Source organism: Nerophis lumbriciformis, linkage group LG14 (assembly GCF_033978685.3).
Source record: "Nerophis lumbriciformis linkage group LG14, RoL_Nlum_v2.1, whole genome shotgun sequence".
Classification (NCBI taxonomy): Eukaryota; Metazoa; Chordata; class Actinopteri; order Syngnathiformes; family Syngnathidae; genus Nerophis; species Nerophis lumbriciformis.
Genome location: NC_084561.2, coordinates 47113747 through 47126238, shown reverse-complemented (window position 1 = coordinate 47126238; position 12492 = coordinate 47113747). Strand labels below are relative to the sequence as shown.

The following is a 12492-nucleotide window of genomic DNA, read 5'->3' as shown; positions in this document are numbered from 1 at the left end:
TAACATCTTTCCAGCGAGGTGTCCATGTGGCGTCCTCACCACCTTATCTGGCTCTTCTCCTTGCGGAGGAGTTGCAGCTTTACTCTCAACTCTCATGTCGTCACCCTGTCCCTATGGAAGCCCCGCCCCCTGACAGGGTAAAAGTGACACCCCTGCTCTAAGGTGTGCTCGAAGGTGATTATTTGTTGTCGCTGTGTTGATTCTAATGTGATCTTGTTCCGGTAGCCCTCAGCAATTTAGGAGTTTCATGGGAAGAGTGTGTTAACTTCTCGTGGTCATGTGTCCTGGCTCTGTCCTCCTAGATTACCAGAACTGACCTGGTGTGAATGTCCACTGTTGTTCCCATGCAAGACAAACACTTTGTACTTCGTGCACAAAGGTTGTCCAGGAGAGGAAATCCTGCCGTCTCATGCTAGGTGACGAGGACACAAGCGGGAAATACCTGACAGCGTGCACAGGATGCTTTGGCGCTGGCTCATGAACGGCCAGTGACTGCTCACTTTCATCTGTCATCAGCCCAAAAAATGTCTCGTGTTTTCTCTGTTTTTACGACAAAGACAGCTATCAGCCTTTCAATTATGAAAGTAGATTTAAAGAATTTACTCTGAACTGTTCAACCCTCTTTGTCCCAAAAATCATCTGCCGGTGTTTATATGACTCAAGTTGGTTTACACTTCATGCCAAACTCCAGAAACAAGAAGACACACACAGCCATACAATGAAAGTGTGTCCTAGATATATATGTATGTATTAGGGGTGTACAGTTCAAGTGTTTCCATATGTTGATGTATTTATGGCAGTCCAACACAAATATAGTTGTTGTTACATGATGCTGTCTGTGGATGTAGCTTGTTTGTGACAACTCCGTACAGTAGGTGGCGGTAAGGATTGTCACTCGCTTTTTAACACACCTGATCTGCCAGAGAACAAGAAGACGTAGGAGAAGGGAGCGACGTTTCCAATTTGGTGAATTTGTTGCTGTTGTGACGACCTTAAATCACACAGAACCGAGTCTGAGGAAAACATTGGCTTGCTTAAAGAAGGGTGCGAGGCGCCGGCTAGTGGTGAGTATAGGGAAAGAGGGTTAAGTTTAGGGTTAGCGTTAGGTGCAGATTGCTGCACAGACACACAAATCTTAACGGCAGAAGTGTCGCAAAAGTATATTTATAACATAGGTTGATATTTGAATATGTTTATACCGTAGGTTGATATTTGAATATGTTTTTTTTACCAGTGGCGGGCTGTGCGTTTCCCACCTAGGCCTTCAGTGATGTCCGACTTCAAAGATTACCTCTCAAAATACCAAAATGTATGTCACCACATGACCATTGCTGGAGAAATACTATACAGAAACACATTTACTGTGTATTGACCCACATCAACAGTGTACAAAACGGGTTATTTTCTGGCACATTTAAAGATCAATTAAAACGCATCAGGAATTAAAACATAACTTACTGTCAAAATTCAAATTGCAAAAGACACATTAAAAGTGAAAAAAATCAAATATTTGAACTCACAATTAGTAGGACCTATTTGACGCAGTATAAGCCAGTGGTACCCTCATTGTCGGTTTATTCGAGTGGAAATGGCGAGCATTTAATTGCCAGAACAGCTCAGCTAGCTTCCGGGGTTGGCCGACATCGTCTCACAAGATGTAGGTTCTCTTTAAATATCTTTCTTGAAAATGGCCTTGCAAATAAATCCAATCAGGTATCCAATCACAGTCTCGTTAACATCCGGCTGCCTAGATAGGCTACTGTCAACAACTTGTGATCTGATTAGCTATCGAAACTGTCAATCAACTCCATGTGCCTGATCGCTTACACCCGCATTGTTGATTCTGAAGGCAGATTTGGTACAGCATGGCAACATAAGCTAGCCGTTTTCTGATTGGATACAAACTAAAACTAAAAACAACAGCACTGGAAAGAGCATAATATGACATGAAGAGAATATGAATACTCTTAGATATTTAGGGAAAGTAACTTAAAACAAATAATTGTATCTTTAATTCTGATCATGATTTATGGTTATGTTATGCCAGCAGAGAAAGCCTTGCTGGTTCTGACGGCACACCACTGTTTTTTTTTACTGTAGGTTGATATGTGAGTATGTTTATACTATAGGTTGATATGTGAGTATGTTTATACTGTAGGTTGATATGTGAGTATGTTCATACTGTAGGTTGATATGTGAGTATGTTCATACTGTAGGTTGATATGTGAATATCTTTATACTGTAGGTTGATATTAGAGTATGTTTATACTGTAGGTTGGTATTTGGGTATGTTTATACTGTAGGTTGATATTAGTGTATTGTTATACTGTAGGTTGATATTTGAGTATGTTTATACCATAGGTTGATATTTGGGTATGTTTATATCATAGTTTGATATGTGAGTTTATTTATACCGTAGATTGATATTTGAGTATATTTTAATATGGGTTGATATTTGAGTATGTTTTTAATATAGGTTGATATTTGAGTTTGTTTTTAATAAAGGTTGCTATTTGAGTCTGTTTTTAATATAGGTTGATATTTGAGTATGTGTTTACCATAGGTTGATATTTCAGTATGTGTATAACACAGGTTGATATTTGAGTATGTTTATACTGTAAGTTGATATTTAGGTATGATTATACCATAGGTTGATATGTGAGTATGGTTATACTGTAGGTTGATATTTGAGTATGTGTAAAACATAGGTTAATATTTAAGTATGTGTATACTATAGGTTGATATTTAGGTGTGTGTATAACATAGGTTGCTATTTAAGTAATATGTATACCATATGTTGATATTTGAGTATGTTTTTACTATAGGCTGATATTTAAGTATGTGAATAACATAGGTTGATATTTGAGTATGTTTATACCATAGGTTGACATTTAAGTAAGTGTATAACATAGGTTGATATTTAAGTAATATCTATACAATAGGTTAATATTTGGGTATGTTAATACCATAGGTTGATATTTAAGCATGTGCATAACATGGGTTGATATTTAAGTAATATATATACTGTAGGTTGATATTTGAGTATATTTATTATGTAAGTTGACTTGTCCAGGGTGTACCCCGCCTTCCGCCCAAAGCAGCTGAGCTAGGCTCCAGCACCCCCCGCGACTCCGAACGGGACAAGCGGTAGAAATGGATGGATGGATATTTAAGTATGCTAATAGCATAGATTGATATGTGAGTATGTTTATACTGTAGGTTGATATTTTAGTATGTTTATACCATAGGTTGATATTTAAGTAATATGTATGCTGTAGGTTAATATTTGAGTATGTTTATTCTGTAAGTTGATATTTAAGTATGTGTATAACATAGGCTGATATGTGAGTATGTTCATACTGTAAGTTGATATTTAAGTATGTGTATAACATAGGTTGATATTTAAGTAATATGTATACGGTAGGTTGATATTTAAGTAATATGTATACTGTAGGTTAATATTTGAGTATGTTTATTCTGCAAGTTGATATTTAAGTATGTGTATAACATAGGTTGACATGTGAGTATGTTCGTACTGTAAGTTGATATTTAAAGGCCTACTGAAAGCCACTACTACCGACCACGCAGTCTGATAGTTTATATATCAATGATGAAATCTTAACATTGCAACACATGCCAATACGGCCGGGTTAGCTTACTAAAGTGCAATTTTAAATTTTGCTCGAAATATCCTGCTGAAAACGTCTCGTTATGATGACTTCAGCGCGTGACGACACGGATTGTGGAGGACATTTTGGGACAGCATGGTGGCCAGCTATTAAGTCGTCTGTTTTCATCGCAAAATTCCACAGTATTCTGGACATCTGTGTTGGTGAATCTTTTGCAATTTGTTCAATGAACAATGGAGACAGCAAAGAAGAAAGCTGTAGGTGGGAAGCGGTGTATTGCGGCCGACTGCAGCAACAACACAAACACAGCCGGTGTTTCATTGTTTACATTCCCGGAAGATGACAGTCAAGCTTTACCATTGGCCTGTGGAGAACTGGGACAACAGAGACTCTTACCAGGAGGACATTGAGTTGGATATGCAGACGCGGTACCGTGAGTACGCATGCAGCTGTGGCTTTCAAACATTTGATCGCTTTCCCGTACGTGTGTGCCGCTATGTGCATGTCACGTACGTAACTTTGGGGAAATATATGTGCTGTATGAACTTTGGGGAGGTGAACGGTACTTTGGGCTGTGGGATTGAGTGTGTTGTGCAGGTGTTTGAGTTGTATTGGCGGGTTATAGGGACGGGAGGGGGGAGGTGTTTGTTATGCGGGATTAATCTGTGGCATATTAAATATAAGCCTGGTTGTGTTGTGGCTAATAGAGTATATTGTGTTTATTTACTGTTTTAGTCATTCCTAGCTGAATATCAGGTCCCACCCGCCTCTCACAGCATCTTCCCTATCTGAATGGCTCCCACTGCCCTCTAGTCCTTCACTCTCACTTTCCCCATCCACAAATCTTTCATCCTTGCTCAAATTAATGGGGAAATCGTCGCTTTCTCGGTCCGAATCGCTCTCGCTGCCGGTGGCCATGATTGTAAACAATGTGCAGATGTGAGGAGCTCCACAACCTGTGATGTCACGCTACTCGTCTGCTACTTCCGCTACAGGCAAGGCTTTTTTATCAGCGACCAAAAGTTGCGAACTTTATCGTCGATGTTCTCTACTAAATCCTTTCAGCAAAAATATGGCAATATCGCAAAATGATCAAGTATGACACATAGAATGGACCTGCTATCCCCGTTTAAATAAAAAAATTGCATTTCAGTAGGCCTTTAAGTATGTGTATAACATAGGTTGATATTTGAGTAATGTATATACTGTAGGTTGATATCTGAGTATGTTAATAATGTAAGTTGATATTTAAGTATGCTTATATTGATACGTCAGTATTATAGGTTCATATTGAAGTAATCTGGGTTGATATTTACCATTGCAGAAGGTTGTCCCATCTCCAGTATATCCGTTGTTGCAAAAACAAGCGTGGTTGGAGCCGTTCAGAGCCTTACATGTGGCAAGTCTGTGGCAAGACTCACAAATGTCAGAGAGTCTGCAGGGGTCCATCAGACTGGAAAACCATGCTGCAGCAACACATACACAAACATGCATATGTAGGGTTTCAAACATACACAGATGTGTGAAATAACAACTTCTCTTGTTAGTAACTCCAGTCTCAGTACTCGTGTTCTAGTATTTGCTACCATGTATGTAGGGTTTCAAACATACACAGATGTGTGACATAGCAACTTCTCTTTTTAGTAACTCCAGTCTCTGTACTCATGTTCTAGTATTTGCTACCATGTATGTAGGGTTTCAAACATACACAGATGTGTGATATAACAACTTCTCTTGTTAATAACTCCAGTCTCTGTCATACTTGCCAACCTTGAGACCTCCGATTTCAGGAGGTCGGGGGTGGGGGGCGTGGTCGGGGGTGGGGCGGGGGGCGTGGTTGGGGGCGTGGTTAAGAGGGGAGGAGTATATTTACAGCTAGAATTCACCAAATCAGGTATTTCATACATATATATATATATATATATATATATATATATATATATATATATATATATATATATATACATATATATATATATATATATATATATATGTATATATATATATATATATATATATATATATATATATATTAGAGATGCGCGGATAGGCAATTATTTCATCCGCAACCGCATCACAAAAGTCGTCAACCATCCGCATCCACCCGAACTAACATTTAATCAGAACTACACCCGCCCGCACCCGCCCGCACCAGCCCGCACCCGCCCGCACCCACCCGCACCCGCCCGTTGTTATATATCTAATATAGACGATGCAAGGCATTAGTGAGGTTATAAAGCTTTTGCCTGTTAAAGAAAGGAGACTGATCCAATGCAGCAGAGACAATGCGTGCCACGCTGTCACGGCCCAGACGCACACCAGTGCGCAATCATCTGGGAGCCGCCCTGAGCGCACCTCCAAGCGCGTGGAGGTGCGATGTCTCTCGCACCCGCGGCGGCTCCACCCGGGCTCGCGCCCGAGGCTTCAGCGCGCACCGCGGCGGCCATCCTACTCGTCGCGGCCTAGCCCTCGCGGCTCTCGCTGCCGGCGACGGCCGGGTATGGGCCCGACTCTCCAGCGCCATCCATTTTCAGGGCTAGTTGATTCGGCAGGTGGGTTGTTACACACTCCTTAGCGGGTTCCGACTTCCATGGCCACCGTCCTGCTGTCTATATCAACCAACACCTTTTCTGGGGTCTGATGAGCGTCGGCATTGGGCGCCTTAACCCGGCGTTCGGTTCATCCCGCAGCGCCAGTTCTGCTTACCAAAAGTGGCCCACTCGGCTCACCAGAGTGAGCCCCACCCCTTTCGTGAGCGCACTGCGCGCGGAGTGACCCCTGTTACGCACCCCCGGCAACGGGGGTGGCGGGCAGGTAAGCTGCGCGGGCGGAGCACGCGGAGTGACCCCTGTTACGAGCCCCCATAGGTGGCGGGCAGGTAAGCTGCTTACCTGCTGCGCGTGACGCCGGCCGCGGCGAAGGCGGACGAGGCGGGGTGTCGGTGCGGTGGGCGCGGTGGTGACCCTGGACGTGCGTCGGGCCCTTCTCGCGGATCACCTCAGCTACGGCTCCCGGTGGGGCCCTCTCGGGGGAAGGGGCCTCGGTCCCGGAACCCGGCGAGGCGTCCCTTCTCCGCTCCGTAAAAGTGTCCATCTCTCTTTTTTTTTTTCTTCTGTTGTGGCATATGCTGCAGGTGCCTGCTTGTTACATTTTAATATATACATTTAACTATGTATATATATTTCCCAATTGGTTTAACTGCCACCCGCCTGAATCTATTTGAAATCTAATTTTTTTAAATTTCAACCGCCCGACCCGACCCGCGGATAAAATCTAATTTTTTTTTATTTCAACCGCCCAACCCTCGGATAATCCGCGGACTCCGCGGTTGTGTCCGCAAACCGCGTATCTCTAATATATATATATGAGAAATACTTGACTTTCAGTGAATTCTTGCTATATTTATATATTTATTTTATTTTATATATATATATACATATATATATATATATATATATATATATATATATATATATATATATATATATATATATATATATATATATATATATATATATATATATATATATAAATAAAAGAAATACTAGAATTTCAGTGTTCATTTATTTACACAAATACACACACATAACACTCATCTACTCATTGTTGAGTTAAGGGTTGAATTGTCCATCCTTGTTCTATTCTCTGTCACTATTTTTCTAACCATGCTGAACACCCTCTCTGATGATGCATTGCTGTGTGGCACGCACAAAAGTGCTTTCATCAAATGCGCTAGAGTCTGGAATCTTCCATCTCTCCCTAGCATGGCCCAAAACCGGTCAATCCTTGCTTTCTGAGGAAGATCTTCACTGCCAAGCACTTGGTAGTCCACTACTTCTTCCCGGAGGCTATCCAGGTCCAATCGCAGCTGCGGCTTGGAACTTACAAGCGTATTTCTTCATCTTACTCGTCGTCGGCGTCGCCACGGCTGTATCTTCCTCGTTCTTCTGCTTCGTCTCCTTGTTGTGTGCGCAGTTGTGCACTGCACTCTCTAAAAGCCCTAGATGTTATTGTCACATATGCATGTACAGTAGATGGCAGTATTGTCCTGTTTAAGAGTGTCACAACATTGCTGTTTACGGCAGACGAACTGCTTTATGGTAGACGAAAACGGGACTGCTGTTGTTGTGTGTTGTTACCGCGCTGGGAGGACGTTAATGAAACTGCCTAACAATAAACCCACATAAGAAACCAAGAACTCACCCTCGATCATTCTACAGTTATTTTGTGATTGGGCAGGCACGCTGTTTATATCGTGGGAAAGCGGACGTGAAAACAGGTCAGGTCCGCATCAGTGAGGTGCGGTGAGGTTGATGGCTGGTGAGGCACTGACTTCATCACAGTCAGATTTACAAACATATGAACCCTAAAGAGTATCTTATTCACCATTTGATTGGCAGCAGTTAACGGGTTATGTTTAAAAGCTCATACCAGCATTCTTCCCTGCTTGGCACTCAGCATCAAGGCTTGGAATTGGGGGTTAAATCACCAACAATTATTCCCGGGCGCGGCGCCGCTGCTGCCCACTGCTCCCCTCACCTCCCAGGGGGTGATCAAGGGATGGGTCAAATACAGAGGACACATTTCACCACACCTAGTGTGTGTGTGACAATCATTGGTCCTTTAACTAAACTTTAACTTTACACGTACAAACTGTAGCACACAAAAAAGCACATTTAATTAAAAAAACGTTATTATGGTCTTACCTTTACTTATAAGTGCGGGAACAGTGGTGTTCGTGTTGGAGGAGTTGTGAATGAATGAAATATGAAATCCGTGCTGCAGTCTGCAGGTGTACCTAATGTTGTGTCCCTGCAGTCGTTCACGGCTCCTCCGGCGCGAGCATTGTTGTTTTTGCACTTTTTGGCTTCTTGTTAATCAATCTATCAATCAATGTTTATTTATATAGCCCTAAATCACAAGTGTCTCAAAGGGCTGCACAAGCCACAACGACATCCTCGGTACAGAGCCCACATAAGGGCAAGGAAAAACTCACCACTTTTTTTGGGTGGATTCGGTCTTGCACGTGGAGGGTTTGGGTGTGGGCTTTGGTTGGTGTGGCGCTCCCGTCAGGGGGTGCATTCTGCGGCGGGGGTGCATTAACCGGCACCAGGAGGCGGGATTACTGCGAGCCTCACACAGTGCGTCTTTGTAGCAGTTTTATGATCGCTCAGCACAAGAAATACGTTACACACATACAGTTGTTGACAAAATACACTGTACATTATATACCTCAGCTAACTAAACTATGGAAATGTATAATATAATTCATATAGCAATACGGTCTCAGTGCACAGCAGGCCAGCAGTAAGCCGAGTCCGCAATCCATGTTGAGGCACTGAGTGACGTGCCTCAACTGGCTGCTGTTCACCGCACCGTCTCTTCTCAGTATTTGAACGGCAAATTTGAAAATTCAGCGATTTTGAATAAAAATAATCTAAAACTGGTGAAGATAAATGGAAAATAACTTTATAGTATAATCACTGAATACATATAACAATTTAATACATTTTTTTTCTTTTTACATTTTTTTTCTATCCATGATGGCAGGTGAGGCCCTGCCTCACCTGCCTCCAGTGACCGCACGTCACTTTATATATATATATATATATATATATATATATATATATATATATATATATATATATATATATATATATATATATATAAAATAAAATATATGTATATATATATATAGCTAGAATTCACTGAAAGTCATGTATTTCATATATATATATATATATATATATATATATATATATATATATATATATATATATATGAAATACCTGATTTGGTGAATTCTAGCTGTAGATATACTCCTCCCCTCTTAACAACGCCCCCAGCCACGCCCCCGAAAACGCCCCCCCCCCCCCCACCCACAACCTCCCGAAATCGGAGGTCTCAAGGTTGGCAAGTATGAGTATTTGCTACCATGTATGTAGGGTTACAAACAGATACACAGATGTGTGATATAACAACTTTTTTTGTTGGTAACTCCAGTCAGTGTTGTAGTATTTGCTACCATGTATGTAGGGTTTCAAACATATACACAGATGTGTGATATAACAACTTCTCTTGTTTTGGTAACTCCAGTCTCTGTACTCATGTTCTAGTATTTGCTACCATGTATGTAGGGTTTCAAACATATACACAGATGTGTGATATAACAACTTCTCTTGGTGGTAACTCCAGTCAGTGTTCTAGTATTTGCTACCATGTATGTAGGGTTTCAAACATATACACAGATGTGTGATAAAACAACTTCTCTTGTTGGTAACTCCAGTCTCTGTACTCAGGTTCTAGTATTTGCTACCATGTATGTAGAGTTTCAAACAGATACACAGATGTGTGATATAACAACTTCTGTTGGTGGTAACTCCAGTCAGTGTTTTAGTATTTGCTACCATGTATGTAGGGTTTCAAACAGATACACAGATGTGTGATACAACAACTTCTCTTGTTGGTAACTCCAGTCAGTGTTCTAGTATTTGCTACCATGCAGGTTGTTACTAACAGTATTTAAGCAGCAAGGTACAGTAGAAGTTGCATATTTGAGACATGTACAAATGCTGTAACGTAAGCCACATACCTGTGAAAAGTAGGAGTTTCATTGGTGCCCCAAACAAACGCTCCATGATTTGGCTGCTCCTGAATTTGTCTCCTCGCAGTTTGGTGGGCTGGCTGCTGACGTCCTTCGTTTCCTGGCATCACGCTTCCTGTTTCTCTAAACCTGACCCTTCCTGTCCCGTCCTTTAATCTGCTTCTTACAAAAACACTCTCCTAACACTCACTACCAAGTCTTCTTGTTGCCACGCCAACCACGTATAGAATCCTTAGCTCCATTTCTGAATTTTACACATCCGTCTTCCTGTGGCTCATGTTGACCTTTGGAAAGCCTCCGTCGCCATTGTCCTCTTTGTCCTCATGTCCAGTGTGGCTTTCACTCTGGACAGTACAAGTGGGATTACACTTTCCCCTCCAAAAACACTTTCAATAGTTCCAGTAACAAGTTACATTTCAGTGTTTATGTTGGACAGCTTTCAGAGTAAAACAAAGTACTCAGAACAGTTGTATCATTGGTGTATGGTGGATGACATCATCACCTCATTTGCATATTTCTAATGCTGCTACAAATATGTGTACGAACAGAAATTAACTTTCTTCGTTATGATGGTAGAGATCGTGCTTTTCAATTGTGTCCAAAAAGACTCCCGCCCCCTAAAAAAAGAACGGTACATTTGCTGGAGTTGCTTTTTTGAAACAACCTTAGCTCGCCTGAGGGTTCGACAAATGTGACGCGTAATAAACAGTTATCCAACATGGTCGCTAAAATATCAGGTCTTTTGAACGACTCTTTTACGTGATCAGTGACCACTGAATCGCAGAACAGTGGGAGAGAGTTACTGATGATCCATTCCCAAAGTTCACTTAGATGCTCGAAAACTGTTTGTGTGTGAAAGTCTCATCAGAACACAGAGAAAAATATTGAATATACTATACGATAAGCAATGTTCGGAAAATTACTTTTAAAAAGTAATCAATTCTAGTTACTTAAAACTTTATCGAAAAAGTAGTTGAATATCTAACTGAATTACTCTTTAATAAATGTGATTATTTAACTAAGGAAATGAATGCATTACTCCCCACCAAAATAATCAATTATCTGACAGACACAGCTGGGTGGCGTTTCATAAGAGCAGGGTGTTTGTTAGCTTAACAGCGACAGTTTGCCGACAGTGTTGGCTGCTCTGTTGAATCTTTTCACTCGGTTGTGTTAGCGCCTCAATGAGCTTCGATGGCTATAGTCTCCTTGTCCACCAAAATTGCAAGCATGTCACTTCAATCATTGATTTGTTGTTCATTACTCCTCCAAAATATTATTATTATTATTATTATTAGTAGTAGTGTGTGTGTGTACTTACATGTTGTGTGTTGTTTGCTGTGTGATGTTGCCTCCGTCTGGTTGATATAAAGTTAATTTTAGTGTTTTGTTCTGCTTGTTGCTTTCATAAGTAAAACGTTACTTTCTGCATTGAACTTGTTGTGCTTCTGACACTGTCTTGTTGACATAAAAGTAGCGAGCCACATTACATCAAACGTATCCGTAACAACTTTGTAACATAAATAAAATTACTTATTTAGTTTACTCGGAGTAGTGGTGTTGGTAACGCCTTTGTTACAAAACGCCAAAGTCATATAACAACATTATTATGCAACACCATTATTATATAGCGCCATTATTATATAACATCATTATCATATAACAACATTATTATATAACACCATTATTATTTAACACCATTATTATACAACACCATTGTCATTAAACGACATTATTATACAACACCATTATTATATAACACCATTATTATAAAACGCCATTATTATATAACATCATTATCATATAACACCATTATTTTTTAACACCATTATTATATGACACCTATATTATATGAAACCATTATTATTTAACACCTTTATAATCAGAATCCAAAATCAGACTGAGAGGGGAACTTGAGATTTTCAGCACGATCCCATACAAGATCGGGCAAACATTACAGGAGACAGAACAGGATCAAACATTACAGGAGACAGAACTGGATCAAACATTACAGGAGACAGAACAGGATCGCTGACGGGTCTGCAAACTTCCGGCGCCCCTTACAAACAAGGTGAGAAACAGGATAACGCTGTGGGGGGGTAAACAAAAACAAATATTCAGTCTAAGCCTGGGCCCTTGGAGAGGGGGTCCAGACTGAGGCCAAGGAAAAAAAAAAAACTCATAGCCATAGCAGACATAAACATGTGTGTAAGAGAGAAACATCACAGAACACAAAGGACATTAAAGACAATAAAAGAG

General features: G+C 40.8%; 1 protein-coding gene across 1 annotated transcript in view; it reads right to left on the bottom strand.

Annotated features, from left to right (window-relative positions):
• adgrl4 (adhesion G protein-coupled receptor L4) overlaps positions 1–10363 on the bottom strand; it is a 33901-nt gene extending 23538 nt beyond the window's left edge. Inside the window, exons 1-2 of the mRNA XM_061976309.2 lie at positions 10222–10363; positions 4946–5095 (exon numbers count right to left, since the gene is read on the bottom strand). Coding sequence (XP_061832293.2) covers positions 4946–5095; positions 10222–10267 — 196 coding nt within the window. The 5' untranslated portion in view covers positions 10268–10363. The remainder of the gene's footprint in view (positions 1–4945; positions 5096–10221) is intronic.
• Positions 10364–12492: the final 2129 nt, after the last annotated feature.